Source organism: Dipodomys merriami, unplaced genomic scaffold (assembly GCF_024711535.1).
Source record: "Dipodomys merriami isolate MVZ:Mamm:240054 unplaced genomic scaffold, mDipMer1.0.p SCAF_104, whole genome shotgun sequence".
In the NCBI taxonomy this organism is placed as follows: domain Eukaryota; kingdom Metazoa; phylum Chordata; class Mammalia; order Rodentia; family Heteromyidae; genus Dipodomys; species Dipodomys merriami.
Window position 1 is genome coordinate 4,540,814 of NW_027202316.1, and position 24,904 is coordinate 4,565,717.

Genomic DNA, 24,904 nt, shown 5'->3' on the forward strand with positions numbered 1-24,904 from the left:
TCAGTTGAAGCATGGAGGAGGCAGCCAATCCTGAGATCAAGCTCCCAAGACAAGAAAGCTCTCACTGCATGTGCAAGGCGCTCCCCAGCATGAACCACACAGCAGCCTCTGCATGTCTGAAACCCTCTACCCAGTCCCCCAAGGGAACCTTGGGCTTAATAGCTGACTTCAAATGCTACACTTGATGGTCCCATGCAGACATTTCCTACAGATCACTCAAGGGCCTGGAAGTCTTGGTAGCTAAAGTTTATGCATTTGGGGGATCACAAACATTTTTCTTTGTAGAGGAATTTGCAAGTACAGGAATCCGTGAGTCATGAGGACTGACTGCATATCTCAAACCCTTCTGAATTTAACATTCTCCATTATCTTTCCCTCCCTCCCACAGCCAAATCTACTTGTTTATCTCCTTTGATGAACTGCCCCTGCCTTGGGGAGAGATGCTCACTTCCACTTTGAGCAAATCCAAAAGCTACCTGTGGCTTTTCTAATGTGTGCTCCCAGAGAAGAAGTGGAAAGGAGCATGAGCTAAGTGCTCCTGAGAGTGAGGAGGCCCATCGGCTAACTACTCCCCGAAATGAGAAGGAACATTGACTAGGTGCTCCTCAGAGTGAGAAAGACCATCGGCCAAGTACTCCCTGGAACGAGAAGGATCATGGACGAGGTGCTCCCTGGGTTGAGAAGGAACATGGGCTAGGTGCTCTCTGGAGTTGGACCATCAGCTAAGTATCCCCTGGAGTGAAGAGGACCACTGGCCAAGTGCTCCCTGGAGTGAGGACCATCAGCCAAGTACTCCTTAGGCCCAGGCCCTATGCTGGCCACTAGTCCACAATCTCACAAGGTCTCCAATGATCCTAAACTCACAAAGTTGTTGCCAGTTTCACAGCTGAAGAAAGCGAAGGGCACACAGGTTGAGGACAGACCACTGGCCCATGGGCCAGAAGGGAGACAGCTAAAATTTTAATCTAGATCCACTGGACTCCCAAGCCTGCTTGGAGGCAAAACAACATCATGCAAATCTCAAAAGGAATCTCTAATCTCAGACCAGGACAGTGAGTGGAAACAGGCAAGGTTATCTTGCTTGGTGAACAGAGAATCAGGCAGAACTCTGCGTACAATTCCAGGGTGCCCCCAGCCTACCCTGAGCCAGCTGACAGTGTTTCTGCCACATGGCCTGTAGGTAGCAGAGTGAACACATGAGTTTGCTCCTAGTACTTAAGAAAGTTTGCCTGGCTGGGTGTGTAAAAGTGAAAGCAGCTTTCTAAAGTTATTGGCTTGCTGCCCTATAAATCATTAATCAACAGTCCTTCCAGCTTCTCAACTGTCTGATCAAGATCTTGGCCTTGGGGAAGTTCTAAAATTAAAAGCTAAAAGAACATCATGAATATCTAAACTAACTATCTAAACTGAAAGAGTATCATATATACTAATAATAATTTTAAAAAGAAAACCCTATGTCTCCTGTTGGTTATTGTCCATTTGAGTTCTACTTTTTTTCCAAAATAACTTTACAAGTTGTTGCAGGAAAGTGTATGTTGGGGGGGGGGGGAAGGGGAGAATTAGTCCTACAAATTCTACCCCTCCCATCTCCACCCCCTGGAAGTACTGGTTGTAAACTCAGAGCCTCATGTTTGCTTGCTAGGAAGGCAAGCTACCACTCAGACCATGACCCCTGCTGCCTGAGCCACACCATTACCACACCCACAACATTAGAGGTTCAAATTATTCTACAGGCCAGAAAACCAGACCAAGTCGATGTCCAATGAAACCCTACATCACTCTTCATTCAGCAGTCATGAGACAGGGCACCCTCCAGGCATAGAAAACAGAGACAGAGATGTCCCAACACCCTAAGTAAGAGTCATCTGACATAGACGGAGCCACACTGACTCATGGTAGAAACTGGTGATTTTATACAAGGACCAAGTCTGGAAATAAAAAGAGCTATCTTACCCACTCCCTTCCCATTTACAAGCCTAGGCCTGTTCGATCTTCACACCCTCCTTTCCCTATGACTCTGCTCTCTGCTGCCAATCACGAAGGACTAGAGCAGAAATACAATCAGCCCTGAAAATGGCAGACATTTTTGGCATAGTTCGTGGGAAATCAAAGCAGTGGCAGAAGGAGGACAGTGGAGCTACAGTAGCACAGAGGAACCCAAAGGCCACCCATGCACCAGAAGAGGGCAGCAAAATCACTTTGGAGTGATGCTGAAATGCACAGGCCTTGAACTCTCTCTGGAAATTTGACTTGAAGAATATGGATTATGCAAACTTCCAGGGAATTTAGACATGCCTTGCTCAGGACACAAAAGTAAACTTAGAAGGCAGGGGAGTGAAGTCCCTTCTTCACCAGGCTGAATGTCTGGGAAAGAGCTCTGTCAGGTGAGCAAGAACAGCTTGGTCATCATCACAAATCTGCACCTGTCCTGTCAGTCATGACCCTATTCACCAGCATTTTGAACTTCAATTCAACTAAACAGTCAAATGGAACTCCCAGGTCAAAATTCAGGATATGATAGAACAAAAATGATGTCAGAGTATCATTGTCGTAAAAAAAAATCCCTTATTAGGAAGGACATTGAGACTAACACTACAAACTTAATTCTTCACGAAAGAGGTACTAAGGAGAGGATTTTAAGATAGTTTGACCATGGAATTACTAGATGTTTATTGGAAGCAACTGAGCTCTATGGAAAGCTTTGAAAATATTTATCATAAAGATGAGTTTTATAAAGTCATCCTAATAATGTAATCAGGGTTATGTGTGCATAAATAATGGGTGCAGTACTGTAATTGCAGATGAGTAGGTGGTTTCAAAACACTGAGTCAGAAAAAATAAAAAAAGCTTAAGGACAGCACACAGCCCCAGGACTGCTACAAAAAAAAACAAGTTAAGGATTCTATTCAAAGAGAGAGGCAAAAGAATTGAATAAAGCTAAAATTTCAAAAACTTGATGAAAACTATGAACACACAGATCTAAGTACACAGCATGTGTGTGGGTCAGGTTGGGGGCAAAGGAAAAGACACCAAAAGTGATCATAATCAAGCCCCTCAGGGATTCTGAGGGCAGCAGAAAATAGCAACAGGAAAACAGCATATTTCTCATCAAAAGCAAGTGAGAAGACAGTAGGGCAACATTTTCGGGGGAGGGGAGGGAGAGGGGAGGCAGGGACCAAATTAGAATCCTATGTGCAGAGAAAGTAACTTTCAAGTTTAGATAACTTTCAAGAGAAAAGATAGGAAGTGGCGCTGTAGCTCAAGTGGTAGAGCGCTCGCCTTGAGCTGAAGAGCTGAAGGACAGCGCCCAGGCCCAGAGTTCAAGCCCCACGACCGACAAAAATTAAAAAAAAAAATCAAGAGAAAAGATAAAGAAACTCTCAGAAACAAAAGCTGACAGAGTATGTCACACCATAAGAAATTTAGGGAAAATCAGAACAGTTAGAAATGGAGATAGACATAAATAAAGGAAGACTTCTCAGACATGCCAACTACATGTGTAAGTGCATGGAACTTTTTCTTATGATTTAAGCCTTTTCAAAAGACAGTGGTTTAAAGTAAACTATAGGGCAGAATTTGTACTTTATATATAAAATTTATACTTTGTGTATGCATACATATGTAAGGATATACATACATAGTTTATGTATATAGATTATGTACATATATATGAAGTAAAAAGTCTGATAAATTATAAAGTACAGAAGTCAAGAAGTAGAGGCACATTCCTGTAAAGTTTTTATAGCATGCATAAAGTGGTGTTATTGAGGGGAAAAAAAGAGGCTGTTCTGGACACCTTAGGTTCAGATTCACAGACTGAAAAAAACAAATAATCAACAACAACAAAAATGCCCAAAGGAGAACAACCATATTGGTGTCTTCAGCAAGACAAAGCTCTCAGGAAAACATAAATTGTACAAATCTTGTGATGTATTACATACATTCCAGGAGACTCTGGGTTGGATTCCGATGTGGACTTGACGTGTGTAAGTTATTCAGTCCCACACCAAATCGTAAGACGCATCCAGAACTGTCTCCATCCCTCAGCCCCATCTGAAGGAGCAGGTCTGAGGAAAGCCACATGTGTTCCAGACTGATTATTCTTGGCTACACTTAATCACCACCGAGTAAACAAACGCAGCACTCACTCACACTTGTGCAACTTATTCCATCCCCTGCAGCCAGAAGAAACTGTCATGGGATGCTATTTAACATCTGGAAATGTGGAAGCGATTTTACAGAGCACACAAGGACCACAAGCTTCTGGCAGCGGCTGAGGTCACCCAGAGAGTGGAAGGAGAGAACTCACTTACAATGAAGCCAAGTTTCTTGTAATCCCGGGTATACATGGACTTGCATTTCTCCAAGCTGCTGCTGCTATTATTAGGTTCAGTCTCTGCATCAAAAGCAATTCTTCGAAGTTCAAATATGATGTCTCTTTGAGCCTAGATTGAGGGAGGGAGAGGAATCTGCTGTCATTGTGCAAAGTGACATCAACTCTCTTTTTCTTCACCCCCAGAGTCCAAATGAATCATGCTTTAGAGTAAAAGAAAACCAGATAAAAGTCAAGCCATGTTCTAAATGAGAGCTGAGCACACTTTGCCCTTTTCCCCTCCCCCGGCTTCTCAAGCTTGGCATCTCTCCAGTGACCCCAGCTGCCATCTCATATGGAATATTGGTAACCAGTTGCCAGGGACCTGGCCTAGATGAGGCCCTAATTGCGAAGGGAGGCAGTGAGGGGCGTAGGCTGAGGTAGAGTCTGGGAGGGCCCACTGCTACCTACAAAGCAAGAGGCTCACAAGGCCCGTGAGCAGTTCTGCAGTCGCAATGGATCTTTTACTCCACTAATCAAGGACACATCATCAAAACTAACAGGAAACCAAAATAAAAGGAAGATCCCAAAGAAGAACCAACCCCTGTGCCCTTCCTTGTCCATCCATAGTAAATGGATGAGCACATGACATTCACAAACAGCAGGAACAGAATTCCATAGTGCCAGTGGCTCAGGCTTGTAATCTTAGCTACTCACGAGGCTGAGATCTGAGGATAGCAGTTCAAAGCCAGCTCAGGTAGGAAAGTCCATGAGACTCTTATCTCCAGCTGACCACCAAAAAAGCCAGAAGTGGAGCTGAGGCTCAAGTGATAGGGTGCTAGCCTTGAGCACAAAACGTCAGGGACAGCATACAAAAATTGTGACCACAAGGACAAACCTTAAAGGTACTAGGTGGAGTGAAATAAGGCAGATAATAGGTGACAAGTGTTGCCTAGAATACTTCTGTGTAGCCACACCACAGCAACAGGAAGCAAAATGGAGCAAGCTGGCCAGGGCTTGCAGGATAGCTCAAATGGAGTTATTGTTTAGGGGACCCAGAAATTCAGTTTTGCCTGATGATACTTGGTAATGTTTTCATAACAATGTGAATATACTCAGTGCCAGTGAGCTTCCACTTTAAAATTACTCCCTTATTCACCAAACAAAAAACCACATGCATGTTCAGGGCCTAATGGAAGCCTTTATTTATTGCTAGCACTGGGGCTCAAACTCAAATCCCCATGCTCTTACTTTGCTTTTTCACTCAAGGCTTCCATTCTATACTTGAGCTATTCCACTTCCAGGTTTTTGCTAGTTAATAGAAGGTATGAGTCTCACAGATTTTCCTGCCTGGCTAGCTTTGAACCAGGACCTTCAGATCTCAGCTTCCTATCTAGGATGACAATTGTTAGCCATCAGCACCCAGCTATGATCAATTGGTTTTATTATCTATAGGTATTCACCTATATTGAGAAGCCATATCCCCAAGCCCTAAGAAAGTAATACAATACTTATAGGATCCTCACAAACTCCAGGATTCAGAGTTGCTAGCAGAAAGATGGCTGGTGGCATTGCACTTTCTGTTTGTCACATGTTACTGCTGTTAGATGCACACCTATCTGATCCTGGGGGTCCATTTTGGTCATCATACTGTCTTCCAGGAGGTTGAAGGTGAGCACTTGGGAGAACATATAATTGGTGGGCCATCTCGTTGTTGATGGCCCGCTGGGCAAGGATGACATGCTGCAGAAATACTTTGTTAAAATACTTACCAAAAAAAGAAAGGGCAGACCACAAACTAAACATCATCAACAGGCCCAAGTGGAGGCTGGGCAGTCTGCATCTAGATGCAACCAGGAATGAAGCCTGGTGGCTCACCCTTCAGAAGGAAAGCCAACATACATGTGAGCTCAGAGCTCTCCCTGATGACTCAGAGGCAGGAAAAGATCTTCTGTGTGCAGAAGACGAAACAGAGGGTGGGGAGGCTCTTAAAGGAAAGGGTCGGGCCCTGGCTCCCCCAGGTCACAGGGGGGCAAATGGTGTCACCACCATCATAGTCCCCTACCCACGCATCCAACTTCCAAGAACTAAAGCAACCTTGTTCCCACCCTACAGAAGCAAACTCAGTGCAGGAACACTGCCAAGAAGCCAACACTATCATGGCACAGGGAGCTACCTCTGTCTCAGTGCTTGAATCTCCAGCTCACAACTCAGTGAAAAGTAAACTGCTTTCCCCCAGAAAAACTGGGGCAGCACCATGGTGCTAGGTATTAGAAGTTGTGGAGTTCTGATTCCTTTCCTTACAAAGCTAAACCGTATGTGTAGAAAACCACCACAGGAAGGCGGGCTCCAGCCCAGAGGCCCAATCATGTCATCTTTACTCCTACAGTAGGTCCACTATGAAGGATGCTTCCTGTGGGACAGAAATATTGATTCTGACTCTCAGAGCCCACCATCTTCCCTCCTTCCTAGCCCTAGCCTTCACCAAACAGTGGAGAACAAAGTGCAGATCAGTCACAGAAGGGACACTAAAGTTGCACCAGGCCCTTCCTCCCCAGTTAGGTACTCACTGTTAGAATGATGGAACGCAGCTGCTTCTGAGCCAAAATATTTGCCATTTCCTGGGGAAGAAAAACACCCCACACAAAGGCTTTGGTTAGAAAGACAGCCATGCTTTCCACACAACCAAGTGTCATTCTTCCCGTGTGCTTCAGGGCCTGGATATCAGCAGTATTTCTTAGAAAACTGTGGCCTTGGAAGGTACTAGTATTCCATGATAAGGCTGGATATTCCATTTGGATTATAAAAGCCAAGTACAAAGGCATATATATATGAATACATATACATATATACATATATATATATGGAATTTTTTTCCTTCTAGAAAAATCACTCTCCAGAAACTAATGGTTTTCCACTCAAAAAGTGCATCAGAGGCTGGGCACCAGTGGCTCATACCTGTAATTCTGGCCAGCCAATCAGATGTCTTAGATTTGAGAATCTGGTTCAAAGCCAGCCCCAAGAGACTGGAATTATCTCCAATTAACCAGCAAAAAGAAGAAGTGGGGGTGTGGTTCAAGTGGTAAAGAGCTAGCTTTGAGCTGTTGAGTGGGTAGAGGAAGGACCCTGTACCCGCTTTTCTTAGATTGTATGAAGATGACCAGACAACACACACCCACAGCAAGGACATCCTGATGTTGGAGAACCATCACCCTAAAATCCCTAACTCACCTAAAAGCAAGTTCATCTACCTGCGTGCAGAACCAAGGGCAAATGGCATACACCCCAGAGCTGGATCAGCAAGCTATGCAAATGAACCACATGGGGTTTCAGATGGACAAATATCTGGCCAGATGTGATGCTGTGGAATTCTCCCTTGGCTTCTGCATGATATAAGTTGTGCTCCAGCCTCTCCTGGCCTCAGCAGAGTACTTGAGGATGGTTTTATGAGATGAAATCATTCACAGGCCCTCTTTGGAAGGAATACGGGAGAAATTTCATAGTCAAGCCACATCCTTGGGACACACTAAGAAAAAGTCAAAATACTGCTCATATGCAGGAAGACACTAGAATGCCAGTCTGTGCTGGGGATTTTTTTTTCGGTGCTACGAGTTGTACTGAATAGAGAAGAAACTAAGCTACAATGAAAAACAACAGAACCATGATATCTACTAAGGTGAAAATAAATTTACAGAAAGCCAGGGGAGCGAAGAACATGAGGAAAGGAACTCGAGGGGATGTAAGGGGTACAGGCAGGATGGATGAGGGCAGACTGAGACAGCAGGGTCCACAGAGGGAACATGGGTGACTTACAGTCAGAGGACACCCAAGGATGTCAACATTGTTGTCTACATCAACCTAACAGCGCCAATGCCACCACAGAAAGGAGAGCAAGCAAGAGAGAAGAAGAGATGGAAATTCAGAGCTGTTGGCAACTTTGATGCAATGCCCTGCCAACCCACTGCCTAGGGAGGACTGTGAACACCTTTTACACTTATATGGGAACAGAAGACATAGAAATGGAAATCCATGATCAGGTCATCTTCCTGCCCTCAAAAACAAGAAAGCAAAGGCAACCACATCTTGAGACACAAGCTGAAGGCAAGCCCAGAAAACACCATCGGCCATCTCTACTACATGATTCTTCCCCAGCTAAATACAGTAGCTCTTGGGTGAGGGTTGATCTGGCTTGGTTAGGTTTGTTTTTTTTTGGAGCAGGTAACAAACAAAAGACCGAAAGGACCTCTATACATACATCTCCAATATTGCTTTTTATAAATATTGTATTCCTTTTGCAAATGAAAAGTGCAGCCCAATAGTCACCAAAAAAAGAAAATAAAAAATATGCTTTGTGCTCCTATTTCATCTATAGGTTAATATGATTTTATAACATTGAAATGATAGAAATGTAGATATAATTACAGATACACATAGACAGCCACAAGATAGTCGCCAATAGTTAGAAGGCTATTTCCTGTCCAACAGCTACTAGTCATTGACTATCTACTTACAAAAATATATATATACATATACATATATATGCATAAGACTGTGTGTTCTTGGGGGCACAGTGGACTCCATGTGCTTCTTTGTATCCCAAGTTCCAGGCATGATATTCAGCAAGCAGAAGATGACAATAAATATTTCATTAAGGAACAACTGAATATTTGATAGTACTCTCCTAAGAAACAGAAGCTAGAACAGAGAGAAAACAGAAGGATTTTTGTGAACATGAGAGATATCTGTCTTAGGGAATAGTTTGAGTAAACATGAGAGTCCATGGGGAGATTTTCATAGCACTGAAATGACAGAAACATATAAATATATAGATAGATACACCAATACGGAATGATGTCTACAACATAGTTTTAATCTTAACAGAAGTTTTCTATAAAGACAGTACATGTAGTATGCCGAGTGTTGGTTAAAAATACAAACAAAACTCTGGGCTGGGGGAGTGGCTCCATTGGTAGAAAGTGAACATCATTGAACAAAAGCATTAGATATCAAGTTCGAGTCCTGGTCTCGGACCAAAAACAAACAAAACAAAAGACACAACTAGGCAAATATTTGCATAGAACAAAGCAGGATGACCCACAGCCATGGAAAGTACATGGGTACTATGAAATTGTAGCAAGTCTCTCTTTGGGAAGGTAATGAAAGAAGCTTTCACACTTCTTTCCTTTTGGTCTTTCTTTCTTTCTTTTTTTTTTTTTTTTTACTTTTTTTTAAACCAACTCTTTTAACTAAAAATATAATTAAATTTTAGGAACTACAAATACAGCCCAATGCCTGTGCTCATGGCTATAATCCAAGCTATTTAGAAGTCTGAAATATGAGAATCATAATATAAAATCAGCCTGAGTAGAAAAATCCCATTGACTCTTTTTTTTGGGGGGGGAGGGGGGTCCGGTCAAGGGGCCTGAACTCTGGGCCTGGGCGCTGTCCCTCAGCTCTTCAGCTCAAGGCTAGTGCTCTACCACATGAGCCACAGCACCACTTCTGGCTTTTTTTCTTTTTGCTTATGTGGTGCTGAGGAATCGAACCCAGGGCCTCAGGCATGCAAGGCAAGTGCTCTACCACTGAGCCACCTTCCCAGCCCCTCCCATTGACTCTAATCTTTACATAATTGGCAAAATGCTAGAAGTGAAGGTATGGCTCAAGTGGCAGAGCTTGGAAAGGCCCAGCAGGGAAACAAAAACAAAACAATAATGAAACCATGGAAATGTAACTCCTAGAAATGAACCAACAATCCTAAATGGAAAACAAATCAGAATCCCTCACATTTAATAACTGATATTAAAATCCTTGGAAACATGAAGATAAGATAAATAGGATAAATAAAGTCTGATTCTATGCACAGCATTGAGTAGCAGGTTAGCTTTCTACACTCTTGTGAAAAATTTCCTGGCAGATGCCATGATCTCCTTAGTGAACTCTCCTATGGCAGTGAACTGTGGTCAGGGTAACACATTCTATGTTATGCAGGTAGAATTTTAAAAAAAATTAATGGTCTTTGAGGACTAAGCTAAATTCCAAAACATACCAAAACTCTTTATTCTGTTCCTTCCCCTACTTGAGAAAGAATCAAAGAATTTATAGTCCAAAGAACCCCAAAAGTTAGGTTTCTTCTGTGTACCTTTAAGGGATTCTCCCTTCCCTCTATACACAAAGATACAAATGAACGGCTCAGTTCCCCCACCCATGACCCCAAGGGTCAGAAGATCTAGGACCAAGCAAAGAGCACCTCTCATACATGAGCATGGTGATCTCCACCACAAGCATCATCTTCAGCTGCCCCCTCTCGTTCTCTCGCTTTCGCATCTACTGTTCTCCTGAGCAGGCAGGACACCTCTGAAAAATGGGGACGACATCTCCCTGGCCTTGGTGAATGACTAGATGACAGAAGACCCTGGGGGCTTCCACCTCAGAGGCCATCACATCAGCCAGGCTCCCATCTTTGTGTGCTCTGAGATTTTAGGGAAGGGTTCTTAGGGCCAAACACTCGTTTCAGTCAATGGCTTACCCAAGTCTCCACCTCCTCCCTCCCCTACACCCTGCTTGGTGACATGGCAGGAGCCAGAGCCACAAAGCAGCCCTCCAAGACCCCCAGAGAGGAAGGAGAAGGCATCCTCTGCACAAACACTTCCCAACCCTGGACACAAAAATGGAAGCAACACAGCTCACCTGCCTGCGCTCGTCAGGAGCTTTCAGGAAGAGTGCATTGATGACAGTGATGGTATAGGTTTGAATTTCCTGATCGGTTCTGCAAAATTAAAACGGCAACAGAACTGAGATGAGGTGAGCCAGCCCAGAGGGAGGCCATAATAAACCTCATCATTACACAGCAACATGGCTCCTCCCACGGGGAGAAGAAAAGGGAGGATCCTCTGTAGACCTGTAGTGAGCACTGAGAGCAGACTTCCAGCACCCCTAAGCTGGAAACAACAGATGCACAACTGCTATGAGTGACCACTCAGTGCTGAGAGCAGTATATGTACAGGGGCGAAACTCCTCTGAACAATTAACCGGCAGTTTAATATCAGGAATACAAGGAAGCTAAGTAGAGAGAGGAAGGGTAGGTAAATACAGTCACAATTTTCAATGTACACTTGTGAAGATGGACCCAGAAAACTTAAGTGGATGAGTGGGGCTGGGAGAGATGGAAGAAGTGACACAAACCAAGATGTTGTACACTCATAAATGGCCGGTTGAGGGCTGGGAAGGTGGCTCAGTGGTAGAGCACTTGCCTTGCATGCATGAGGCCCTGGGTTCGATTCCTCAGTACCACATAAGCAAAAAGAAAAAAGCCAAAAGTGGCACTGTATGTGGCTCAAGTGGTAGAGCGCTAGCCTTGAGCTGAAGAGCTGAGGGACAGAGCCCAGGCCCAGAGTTCAGGTCCCACGACCGGACCCAAAAAAATAAAAATAAAAATAAAATAAACAAATTGGCAGGTTGAAATGAAACTCCTTCAAATAACTACAATAAAAGATTCCTAGTGAAGAGTTACAGTGTGGCTCAGTGGTAGACTGTTTAGAAGCATAAAGCCTTAGTTCAGTTCTATCAAAAGAAGGGAGGAAAGACTGCTTGAAAATGTCTAGCATAAAATTTCTAATGAATTCTGAAAGTGTTCGTAATATTACAGAAAACATTATACAGTTAGGTCACCCTCGGTTAAGAACTTAGGAGAGCAAATTGCTTTATGCCTTAAAAAGAAAAACTCTACTGATAGCCACAAAGACAGGTTAAAAGCCAAAGGTTTTCCCAGGGCAAGGGGCCATGGACAGAGCAATGCCAAGGACAGACAAAGCAGTCCTCAAGGATAAGAAGTCACCTTGCCATGTCAGTGTAAGGGGAGAGAGAGGTGCATGACTCACCATAAACCAAGGCTGCCAGGTGTGGTGACATACTATAATCCTGGCTACTCAGGAGGTAGAGATCAAGAGGACCAAGGTTTGTGGCCAACATAGACAAAAAGTCAGCAACTCCTACATCTTAACAAATAAGCTGGGCTTGGTGGTTCATACCTATAACCCCAGCTAGGCAAGAGGCCATAGGAAAGAAGATCACTGTCCAAGATCAGCCTGAGCAAAAATGCAAGACTTTATTGAAAACAAAAACAAAAGCAGATAAAGGAAAAATGGGGTGGGGTATGGCTCAAGTGGTACAGTAAATACAACCGAAAAAAAAAGGAAAGGGATATTTGTTTGTATATTTAGTAGAATAGTACAAAATAATTTGCAGCATCTCTGTGGCTACTGGAAGCCCCTCTCCAAAGAGAACAGCTCCTTCCCCAGAGATAACAGCCTCTCCCCAGGAGAGCAGCATGCTTACCCTTGAAGATGAGGAATGAGTTGGCCAATGGTGATCTCTTGTGCCACCTTCTGGTAGAGGTCATGGCTATTGAGCACCATGGACTCCAAAATGGCCAAGGACCGCTGCAGGATTGAGATGTCCATGGCCGACTTGTTCACAAAACTTGCTATCTGAAAACCCAAGTAGTACATCATGGATGGCTCATAGAGTCAACAGGGAAAGGAGGAAAAAAATTAAGCACATCAGGAACTCAGCGAGGATATTTGATTCTAAGGATGGAGCATAATTCAAAGTAGCAAGAAATACACCCAGTCACCATTGAGATTGGTGAAATCCTACCAAACACAAAGAAACCTCTCTTATAATCACTGATAACTGGACATTTCTTTACTGGGTATCTTCAAAGAATTATTCTGCCTGGTTTCCCCCAGACTATTGTGTTCTGAGTTTCAGCTTTCCAAGGCAGACAATTTTATCATGTACATTACACGGACTGGCGCATTTCTCTGAGAGGATAAATTCAGTGTAAAGCACGGCCATTCCTCTCCCCTCCCCAGGCTGCTCCTTCATTCATTCATTCATTCCATCCACAACTCTTATGTTCTGATATATTCCTCACATACAAATCACACTCATCAATGCAATTCAAATGGCAAGTTTTCAGCAGCTGGCTATTCCAAATTATAAAGATGAGAAAGTAGAGGAGGGGGAGGAAGTGGAGGAAGTGGGGGAAGAGGAAGAGGAAAAGGAAGAGGAGCAGGAGGAGGAAGAGGAGGAAGAGGAAGAAAAGAGGGAAGAAAACCTCTCCTTCTAGGGTTAAAAAAATTATCATCTCCCCCACAGGTAGCAAAAAGAAAACTCTTTAAATTAGCAGTGCTAAAAAATGTAATAGTTTCAAGTTCTCAAATGCATTCCCTAAGGGGAAATCAATCCTTGAATCCCTAACTACAACCACAATATAATAGGAAAGGAAAATAAAAGAAGGGTTACGATAATGGAGCAAGGCAGTCCAGACACATGGTTACCATAAAGGTTTTATTTTAAACAGCTCATTAAGATTTACTACAATCTGTTGACAACCCACACGAAAAAGGCCATTATTGTATCAACATGATGGCTTTCTTAAAAGCCATCATTATTTTGTGACAAGTAACCACTCCCTGAGTCCCACTTAAACACAAATTTATCCCCTTCTGTGGTCCAGTCAGGCCCTCCCCTCAGACTCCCTCCTTCCCTAAAGGGGTGAAATGCCAGTGTACACACACCATTCTAGCTACCATCCCATACTTGCAGTCCACACCCTCCATATGGGAGCCAGAATGGGGGAACAGATCCAAACAGGAGCCTACTTCAGATCTCCACACCCCACCTGCCTCACTTCATTTATACCTCAGTAGGTAAGAAAGAATGAGGTGCAGAAAAACAGGAGTGAGCCTGGTTTCATGTTCCAAAAGGCAATTATTTTACTATAGGAACTGCAGGAAAGGCATGAGGATGTTAACAATCCTTTAAAGACTGCTTTGGCTCTTCTCCTGCAAATGTGTTTATTGTCCCAGGCAGGTGTCAGCTCTGCTCCTCACATCTGCTGCAATTTAACAAGCTCTTTACAGGGCCTACCAAAGGAAGCCTACTGACAAAAATCCAATGGCCATCATGCTCTGCCCTGGGTTTTAATGTAAATTACATCTTTTCTAAGAAGAATGTAAATGCCTGAATCCGCCACCCCCCCACTCCATTCATTTTCATTGTTCCAATTAATTCTTTTTTAAAAAATAAATTTTTATGCCCCTACTGGAGCTTGAAATCAAGGTCTGGATGTTATCCTTCACTTTTTACTCAAGGCTGGTGCTCTATCATTTGAGGTACAGCTCCACTTCAGCTTTTTGATGGTTAATTGGAGAGAAGAGTCTCAAAGGCTTTCCTGACAGGACTGGCTTCTAACTGTGATCCTCAGATCTCAATCTCCTGAGTAGCTAACATTACAAGTGTGAGCCGCCAGGGCCCAACTTGTTCCAGTATAATTCCTGACTCTGGCATAAGGAAAGTGAAAAACCCACAAGAAAGTTCATTGATCGGAACTTCTTAACTTTCTCTCTACCAAGGGCTCTTCCTCATTGCTCGCTCCCTTCCTGCCTCTGTATATAGAATCTGGATGTGACAAAAGTCCAGGGGTCTCACAGGTGAGCACCGCTTGCTAACTTTATCAAGCCCCCACTACCAACTCCCAGCCCTCAGTGATAAGCATTCCTGGTTCCACACAGCGGGTCCTCCAGAGACACCAAGATGAGCAAGACCCACAGGTATTTCATTTAAAGCAGGGACAGATTAAAAAGCACTGACTATGAATTACTCGAAGTAAGCATTCTCAGTATCTAAATGGATCCATTTGGTTATTCCAACAAGGCCCAAAATTAAATGGTATGAAAAAGTATCATTGTAGTCTTCTTCTTCCCTTCCTAACTGCCTCACTTTTTCAAGTATCCATACTCATTAAGTGCTTAATCTCCCCAGTAACATGAGAATGCATTTGAGATATTTTTCTTTGGGGCACAAACTCAGTGGATGTAGTAGTTGGAATCTTTTCTGTAGAGTGATTGCTGGACACAAGCACCACCATGTTAAGAATAGCTGCTACCAACTCACAAGAAGCTATTTTAACTATGCCACTTCCCTTGTTTTCCTCACAACTTCTGGCTTCAGTCAGGAGTCCTGGTCTCAGTTGATGGCTCAGATAAACTTTTAACCCTTTGCAAACTAATCATTCATTCAAGATTGTGACACTAAGTTCTGACCAAATGAATAAGAATTGTAATACAGTAGAGATAAGACAGCTGCGCAGATATCCTGCCACTTGCTTACTTGGCATCCTGTCAGCATCATGACTTTCTGTGGAAGAAAAACCTCGCTGAATTCCTTTTGAGCAGGTGTCCTGATTCCTGTGTGGTACTCTAATATCCTGAGATATTTCCAACGGTACATACACACAACATGGGCCCTCCAGTCCATTGCATCCTTGGGTTCCTAAAACACCATCTTTTCAGTTTCCTCTCTGCTCAACTGTTCACCTCACCAAAAAGAGCTGTGTATGGTGATGTACCCATATGATCCCAGCTACAATGGCTGCATAGGTAGCAGGATCTCACCTTGTGAGCCAAGGTAAGCCCTGGGCAAAAATGGAAGGCCTTAGCTGGTTGAGTAGCTAAGTGGTAGAGCTACCTGCCTGGAAAATAGGAGGTCCTGAGTTGAAACCGTAGCACTGCCAAGACAAAGAAAGAACAAAAAAGTGCTAGGCCCTGTCTAAAACACAATGAACAGGGAAAAGGGGACTGGGGACATGGTTCCAGTGGTAATGCGCCTGCCTAGCAAATGTGAGACCCTGAGTTCAAAACCAGTACCACCAACCACAAGCAAAACAAAGTAATCCCGAAATCAGAGAATTACTTAGGTCAGTTTTCAGAAGCTGAGGAAGTAGATCTCAAAATTCTCATACATTATCAAGGCAGAAGAGAACCATGGGGCTGCATGGTTGATTTTAAATCATCTGGCTGAGGTTCATAAATCTCTCCAAGTTTTAGAAGACAAAATATTGAAGCCCAATGGCTAGATGTTGTCTAGGCAGTGGAATCATCTGATCTTCCCAGCAAGCCAGAGCCTCCTCAAAACAAAGGCCTCAGGGGAATGCATAGGAAACTTCCCTTCCGAGAGAAGGCACTAGGGCCATGCTTGGCTAGCGGAAAATCAACTCAGAACACAGGAAGTCCTCTTTAGGCACTAGGGCCATGCTTGGCTAGAGGAAAATCAACTCAGAACACAGGAAGTCCTCTTTCTTTCCTCTTCAGGCCTTCCCTCTTCTAAGTAGCCAAGTCATTAAAAAGCAACTCCATAGCAGGGTGCCAGTTGCTCACTCCTACAATCCTAACTATTCAGGAGGCTGAGATTTGGCTGAGATTTGAGGATCATAGTTTGGAGCCAGCCCTAGCAGGAAAGTCTGTGAGACTCTTATCTCTACTAAACTACCAGAGAAAGAAAAAGAAAAAGAAAAAGAAAAAGAAAAAGAAGGAAGGAAGGAAGGAAGGAAGGAAGGAAGAAGGAAGGAAGGAAAAGAAAGAAAGAGAGAAAGAAAGAGAGAAAGAGAGAAGGAAGGAAGGAAAGAAGGAAGGAGGGAGGGAGGGAGAGAGGACAGAAAGGCAGAAAGAGAAAGAAAGAAAGAAGAAACAAAGAAAGGAAGGAAGGAAGGAGGAAGGAAGGAAGGAAGGAAGGAAGTAAATAGGGAGGGAAGGAGGAAGGGAGGGAGGGAGGGAAGGAGGGAGGGAGGGAGGCAGGCAGGCTGGCTGGAATTGGAGCTGTGGCTCAAGTGGTAGAATGCTAGCCTTGAGGGAAAAAACCTCAGGGACAGAGCCCAGGCTCTGAATTTAGGCACCAGGACTAGCACAGAAAACAACAACAACAACAAAACAAAACAAAAAAACCGCTACAATATACTAGCATCAAGGGCTTCCATGTTCCATGGCATTTAGGAAATAGTGTTAGTTCTTGCAGCTACAATTGGTAAACTCAAATCTAAATGCACACATAACAAAGAGAACAGACATGGAGAGAGGGCTGGCAAGAAGAACAATATTTCTCCAAAGTACTCTGAACTTGGCATCAATCAGAAGCCAACTCAAGATCACAGAGAGAAGCACCTTTTGTCAGTGCTTTTCCTAATTATTTTTGTCGAGATAAAGCTCCATTTAAAACATAGAGGCCAGCACAAACCCGGGGCTGTCAGGATGCTGAATACGGTCCAGCTAATTAACAAAAAGTGAACCTTACCCAAAAACTGTAAGTAATTTTCTAGTGACTAATTTTCAAAGTCATATAAGAGACTTTTTTGTAAGTGGCAAGGCAAAGGAAATGAGGAAACAGGAACAAGTTGCTTTTAAAAAATATATCCAATTTTTAAATTTAGTTTGCTTCCTGAGAATTAAAGTGGGTTTCTGAAAATTTCACGTTAGTAAAGGCAAACCATTTTCATTAGAAAATGGAACAGCTGCCATGTTCTCCCAACATTTGAAGAAACCCAGCTCTCAAGTGAAGTTTTTGACTTGACACATTCCCATCTCTGCCCATTCTTCTACCTGATTCCTTTGGAAAGAAGAGCCAGTCATAAATGCCCCTCAGTAGATGAATCGATCAAGAAAATGTGGTATATATACACAATGGAATTCTATGCCTCCATCAGAAAGAATGACATCGCCCCATTTGTTAGGGAAAGACTTGGAAAAAATTATATTAAGAAGTAAGCCAGCCCCAAAGAAACATAGGTCCCAATGTTTCCCTTATTTGCAATAACTACTCTATGTCTGGGACAAGCAGAAAAGCTCAGAAAAGATGATGTTAAGCAAAATGAACCCAAAGATAGGGACAAAAGTGGTTTTTTTCTTCCTTGCTAATATTTCTAACGTATTTTATAAGGTACCATATGATTTTTTTTGTTGCTTTGTATGTCCCTCCCCCACGGTCTAACTTCTGTTTTCACTGTATTTGGTGTTGATATAATTTGGGGAGGGAAGGGGAAAAACCAAATTGTTTAAATAGTGATACAGATTGACCCTTTGCAACAATGAGATGTACAAGACTCTATGTCGAAAAACAAACTTTACAATTTACGCTGAGGAGGTGGGAGGGTAGGGATGATAGGGGAAAAACAAAGGAGGAGGCAACAATGCTGTATAAGAAATGTACTCATTACCTTGCTCATGTAACTATAACCCCTTTGTACAGTATTTTCACAATTAAAAAAAACTGTAAAAAAAAAAAAAAAAAAGAAAACTTGCCAGTCTGGCACAGACGTGAAGTGCCTTACATTCTTTCTGACGTCAATGTATACTCAAGAAAAATGCTAATTGTTATCATTAGGAATAAAGTTTATCTTAAATGAGGGGGAAAAAAAAGTGGTTAATACCTGCAATCTTTCTTACACCAAGACCATGAGTCAGCAGGAAGGACCCTACCTAAGACACCTGAAGCAGACCCTCAGTCTCCTCAGTTCCTCATTAAGCCCATGAGTGCTGGACATCAGCTTCCTTTGCCTCTTTCCCTGTCGCTGAGCATGGGGTTGGGGATGGATAGTGAAGATGGCATCTCGGCCAAGTTCTTGAGTTCTGAAGCCATGCAGTAGCGCATCCGAAGACACGGTGTCCTTAGCAACAACACAGTTTCCCTTAACTCTGGGTTCTCATCCACACAACATTTTATGTTCTCTGCAGGGACAAAAGGTCACTTTCACCCAGAATGTTCAGAGCCTCACATTTATAGGCCTAGTTAAAACACACCCATGCACACCCCCCTATCTTTTAACATAACCCAAGGAAACAATGATAAAATAATCCTCAAAGCAGAGAATGGTACCCTTGAAAGGAGGGAGTGATGGGAGCCTAGGAAAGCAGTTTGCATTTACCTTCTTTAATGAACGCCACCGAAAACGTGTCCCAAGACACGATGCCATGCTCTATGAGCTCTACAAAGGCCATCAATGTGAAGGACAGCATGTCCCCAAAGCTGTAAAACATACGGGGGGGGAACACACAGAGTCAATGCTGGGCAGTGGGGAAGTGTACAAGTGAGCCAGCTTTAGGAAGCAGACCCAGACCTCTGGACAAGCAGCTGGGCAGTCAGACCCACTCCACTGGGCAGCAGCTGGGCAGAGTCAACAACTCAAGTGCCAGGCTGGCAACAAACAGGACAGGAAGGGACAGGTGCTTGCCGCCAGCCAGGGATCTGAGAAACACGGAGCAATTCACTTGCCCTCTCTGAGCCTCTGTGCTCTCAGCTAGGAAGTAAATAATGGCTCTTTACGGCAAGTCTTTAGGTAGCACACTCAATAAATATCAGTATTTAGTAAGGAGCATCTCAGTCAGTGAAAGTTCCTAAATGCTCCCTTTATAAGCCAGAAGAATCAAGAGGGATAATCCAAAATGATTCAATTAGCATAACAGCCCTTAGGTAAGGATTCAGAGCCTCTGTATATAACTTTAACAAAAATGGCATAAGCATGATAAATAAGCATATTCACCTTGATGTTACAATGGCCAGCATCCTGTTCTGAGTTAATGGGTTTCAGGGACTATCTATGATGATTATATTATGATTCCATATACTGGGTTTGCTCATCCCATCATTCATTAGGGGGGTCTGATATGTGGTTTATAGATTCAGAGCAATTAGGGGATGCTATGGTCTGTGTCAATCACAAAGTCCTGCGTGTTCAAGGTGCAGCTCTGGTGAGAGGCAATGGAAACTGTAGAAGGTGGGGCCTAGTAGGAAATCTTTAGGTCACTGGGGGTGCGTCCTTGCATAGGTCTTAGAATCACTCTTTTTATCTTTCTGGCCATGGAGTAAGGGCTTTCAGTCCATCATAATGAGCTGCCTACACAAAGCAACAGGGCCAGCCCATCATAGGCTAACACCTCTAAAATGTGAGCCACAATAAATCACCTCTGGTTGTAAGTTAACCTAGCCATGTACTGACTATAGTGATGGAAAGTTGCCTATGACCAGAGGGTGGGGAGGCAGGGGAGGGATGTTGAGGAGGAAGAAGAGCCATCTTTGTAAAATACCTTCATCAGAGGTTCATCCTAGGTTCTGACAATTTCAAAACCATTCTTAGTCATTTATACATCTCAGAAATTTTCACTCTTATAAATTTTCTTCATCATCATCATCGTCATCATCATCATCATCATCTATAGTAACTCCAAACCATCAAGAATCTCTCTACCAGCAGATAGAATTATAGGATTTCTATACTACATTATACAATAATACAGATTCCTACACTCAGTTACTTTTTGTTGTTGTTGTTGGTGGTCATGGGGCTTGAACTCTGGGCTTGGGCGTTGTCCCTCAGCTCTTCAGCTCAAGGCGAGCCCTCTACCACTTGAGCTACAGCGCCACTTCTGATTTTCTAGTGGTTTATTGGAGATAGGAGTCTCATGGTCTTTCCTGCCCTGGCTGGCTTTGAACTGCAATCCTCAGATCTCAGCCTCCTCAGTAGCTAGAATTACAAGCATGAGCCACTGGCGCCCAGCAGCTACTTTTTTTTAATGAAGCTGGACATTACAATATTTTTGGGGGGGAGGTCCGATCGTGGGGCCTGAATCCTGGGCCTGGCTGGGCACTGCCCCTCAGCACTTCAGCTCAAGGTTAGCACTCTACCACTTGAGCCACAGTGCCACTTCCGGCTTTTTTCTTTTTGCTTATGTGGTGCTAAGAATCGAAACCAGGCCTCAGGCAAGCAAGGCAAGTGCTCTACCACTGAGCCACCTTCCCAGCCTGGTCATTACAATTTTTAATCTAGAGGATCGGACATCCCATTATTGCTATATCACAAAGTCTGCTAACAGATTCAGATTTGGATTTAGGTTTATACTTCTTTTAAAAAATAGCTTCACAGTATTCCTTCCTGCTATTCTTCTACTCAGCCCAGTCTCAAAATAAAATGATTTTTTGAAATTCTGCTCTATTTCAACGGTCTTGATACTGGCAGAAGCCCATCCAAGGGGAGATGACTCTCAGAGGAGGACCGTGATTCAGAGACCAGAGGAGAGGATACACACTGGACAGACATGGCTATGTGGTGATCTCTGGAGCCACACATAGGGGCCCCCACATCAAGCTCTAAGTGAATTCTCCAACACTACAGTCTCCCCATTCATGAGGATGATGATCGTGGTGGTGAGGACAATAGTGATCTTCATTCAGAGAGAAGAAGACTGGAGAAAAAAAATGAGCTAGCCTAGTCCTGGGATCAGGAACAGTATGTGGCAAGTGCTAAGTTAACAGCCATGTGCCTATTACCTGGGACCGCGGCATAATAGTAGCATTGTGGATGCAGGAAGCTCCTGGTTTTCAAACGTTTTGCCATCAATGTGGAAAAAGTCAAGAGGGAGAAAACATACAAGGGAGAAAAGTACATGGAAAAGCCAGATGGAAAAACCAGATGGAAAAGCAGCCCATGTCTCTGGCTTCCTGCACACAGGCAGTCCCAATCTCACAGGGGCCCTAGGTGGCACCAGAGGCCAGGCCTCAAAGACAAGCTCCCAACAGGAAACTAAAATGACGGAGAGAACAAATAACTAGACAGCAAGGTGGATGACGACTCAAAACAGTAGCAAGAAAGGTTAAATAAAAGTTCCAGGATAATCCACTCTACAAAGGATGAGTTATAAGAGAACAAGTGTTAGAGTGCAAAAATAACAGAAACTGCCTTAGGAAAAATAAGATAATAAATGCAATTAGTAAGACTGGGCAGGAGTCAGTATTACAGTACTATGAAAACATTATTACATAATAATGTATTAGTAGCAATAAATACTTTGTTAACTTATGCACGAAGAGAAAAACAATCACATAATAATGAATAGTTGGCATTTGCTCATATCTGACATAATAGGATTCGAAATGCTACAGGTTCTTCACATACCTGCCACAGACTCCACTCAGACCAAGATCTTTGCCTTGGTGTCAGCGGTTAGAGACAGCAGTTAGAGAACCAGGAGAGAACAGAAAGAAAAGGAATGAGCCCACAACTGGGCTCAAGCTGGTCTTCTGTTTTGTTTTACTGACAGCACTGGGGTTTGAGCTCAGGGCTTTGCACTCCACCATTTGAGCCACATACCTAGCCCTTTATGCTACCGTCATGTTTCAAACAGGGTCTCACATTTATGCCCAGGCTGGCTGGGATGACAAACTTTCTGTTCATGTTTCCCATTGTACCTGGGATGATATCACCATACCCAGGTTTTCATTGGCTAAAAAGGAGTACAGAGAACTTTTTGACCACAGTAGCCACCAAAAATCACAATCCTCCCGATTTCATCCTCTTGAGTAGCTCCGATTACAGACATGAGCTACTGTGCCTGGCTCAAATGCTTCTTGACATTCCCAGTTAGCCACCTGGCCTGGGAATACAAATAAACTTGTGTCCAGATATTAGTCTTCCGTAGCTACTTTAAGAGCAAATGTCTTCCCTCTAATTATCTGAAAGCAAATGTCTCTACTTCTTACCTACCTGCCCAATGAAAGGCTAATCTAAATGGCCAGAAGGAGCCCATCTGAGGACAATCAATCTGCCCTAAAGAAATCCAGTTTGTCTATAGACTCTCCAGGCAGGCTTTAAGGACCTTTGGGGGTGGGATGGAAAGTAGGAAGAACATCATGTGTTTTCCAGATCTCCAAGTGGTGTTAGGGATCAGGATACCCTCTCTATGGCTATCAAGGAAGTGAAACACTGTTTCAGAGATGGCAGGTAAGGCTCTCCATACTTACAGTGGTCCATTTCTGTGAGTGATTAACAAGTGGGAGAAAGGGCATTTCATGTCACTCACCCACTGAGGAGGTCACAGGAAGTGACCTGGTCCACTCAGTAATGTGAGAGATAGACAGACAGATGGGACATATTGACGATAGAAGACAGAGACAGAGAAAGAATTGATCCAAGATAGAAATGATAGAAAATAGATTTGTAGATGATAAAAGAGAGATGTTACATAGATACATAGATGATAGGTATACATAAATGGTAACTAGAATTATATGACCTCCTATAAAATACATACATATGCATATAAGACACAAAATACATTCAATATAAAAATATGTAAAATGTTCATATACTACATAATAAAATGCATAATACACATATGTGTGATAGAACATTATATAATACACTGTATGTAGTTCTCTATATTAAACGTCTATTTCCCTGGAATAAGTTATGTTTTTCCTGAGGAAGAGCTTTTCAGACTTCAACTTCAAACCTTCAGCAACAAGAAAAGGATGGCATGTTCAAATATGGTTACATTTCAAAAGAAAGGCCCTTTGTCAAATAAGGTGGCTGGAAGAGCTGTCCTGGAACCCTCACATCCGGGTATCCATCTCCACTTCCAGAGAGGAGAGATTCAGACTCCCAGGAGAGAAGGCAGAAGCCAGCTTCCGACCTCCACACTCCATCTGTATCGGACACCATGCTTGGAAAGCACTATAAAAGAAAAACAAGCACTTGGCACATTCTGGAACATTTTTATTTACTGGGTTTATTTGTTTTTATTATGTGCTAGGCTAAAGACTTTTACAGTAGTGACTGCCACAAAAGGAAGCGTCTGCAAACTACATACTGGGCCACCGTCTCTGTCACAGCCAGCCGCACACCATGTGTGCTGCAATGACTCAATGAAATGTTTCTCAACTTACTAGGGATCATCTTCCTTCCAGAAAAATCCAGCCAGTCTCAAAACAAGCATCTAAATTTATGCTGCCAACTTTTTCAGAGCAGAGTGCATCCCAATGTTTCTATGGAATGATGTACCCAATACAGACTGGAGAAAAGAAAGGAAAGGCAACTTTTAAAGCTATCCTACAGGCTCATGCCTGTAATCCTAGCTACTCACTAAGGTGAGATATGAGGATCACGGTTCAAAGCCAGCCCTGGCAGACAAATCTATGAGACTTTTATCTCCAATTAACAAATAAAAAGCCAGAAATGAAGGTGTGCCTCAAGCGGTGAAGTACTAGCTATGAGCAAGGAAGCTAAGCAACAGCATAAGGTCCTAAGTTCAAACTCAAGTAGCAACACAAAAGAAGGAGGAAGAGCACATGGAAGAGGAGAATTATCAGGAGTGGAATCAGCACACAAGTGATCTAGAACAAATATTTTTCAATCTATGCATCAGTCTCAAATACATTTTAGATGTAGTGCTTTTCCTTCTTTCTGAGTCACTGATAAAAACCAAAGCCTTCAATCTCTGAACATCACATAAGCCACAAAAGAAGAAAGCTCGGCTTAAAGTCATATACAAAACTCTACCCAGAAGTGCTATAGGGGAAGGGAAGAGGGAGGAAAGCCTGTGTAATCATTTAGTGGTAACCAACAATAAATACTCTCTGCCACGAGGGAAAAAAACAAACAAACAAGGAAGTAGATTCATTAAAAAAAACTGTTTTAAAAACATCGAACAAAAAGGAAAAAAGTAACTTACTCAAAATATGTAGATGCATAGTTATAAAGTAAGCCAGAGGACAGGTTTTAATTATGCAGACAGGAAAAAAGGAAGTATTAAGATTATAACATAATTTAATCATATATTCTTACCAAGGCTTCATAATCTTCTGCAATTTCTGGTATTGGCTGTAAAATTTAAAAACAACCATGAGGAGCATGTTTAAAGGCAGTAATAGTCAATTCATACAAACATGTATCTGGAAGAAAACTCAGGATTAGAACCAGGAGGGCCA

At 43.0% G+C, this 24,904-nt stretch overlaps 1 protein-coding gene across 1 annotated transcript in view; it reads right to left on the reverse strand.

The window, feature by feature from the left end:
- LOC138811114 (engulfment and cell motility protein 1-like) overlaps nt 1–24,904 on the reverse strand; it is a 203,869-nt gene that overhangs the window by 46,640 nt on the left and 132,325 nt on the right. Inside the window, exons 5-10 of the mRNA XM_069998723.1 lie at nt 24,762–24,797; nt 12,647–12,798; nt 11,000–11,078; nt 8,126–8,170; nt 6,883–6,933; nt 4,314–4,445 (exon numbers count right to left, since the gene is read on the reverse strand). Of these exons, the coding sequence (XP_069854824.1) occupies nt 4,314–4,445; nt 6,883–6,933; nt 8,126–8,170; nt 11,000–11,078; nt 12,647–12,798; nt 24,762–24,797 (495 nt within the window). The remainder of the gene's footprint in view (nt 1–4,313; nt 4,446–6,882; nt 6,934–8,125; nt 8,171–10,999; nt 11,079–12,646; nt 12,799–24,761; nt 24,798–24,904) is intronic.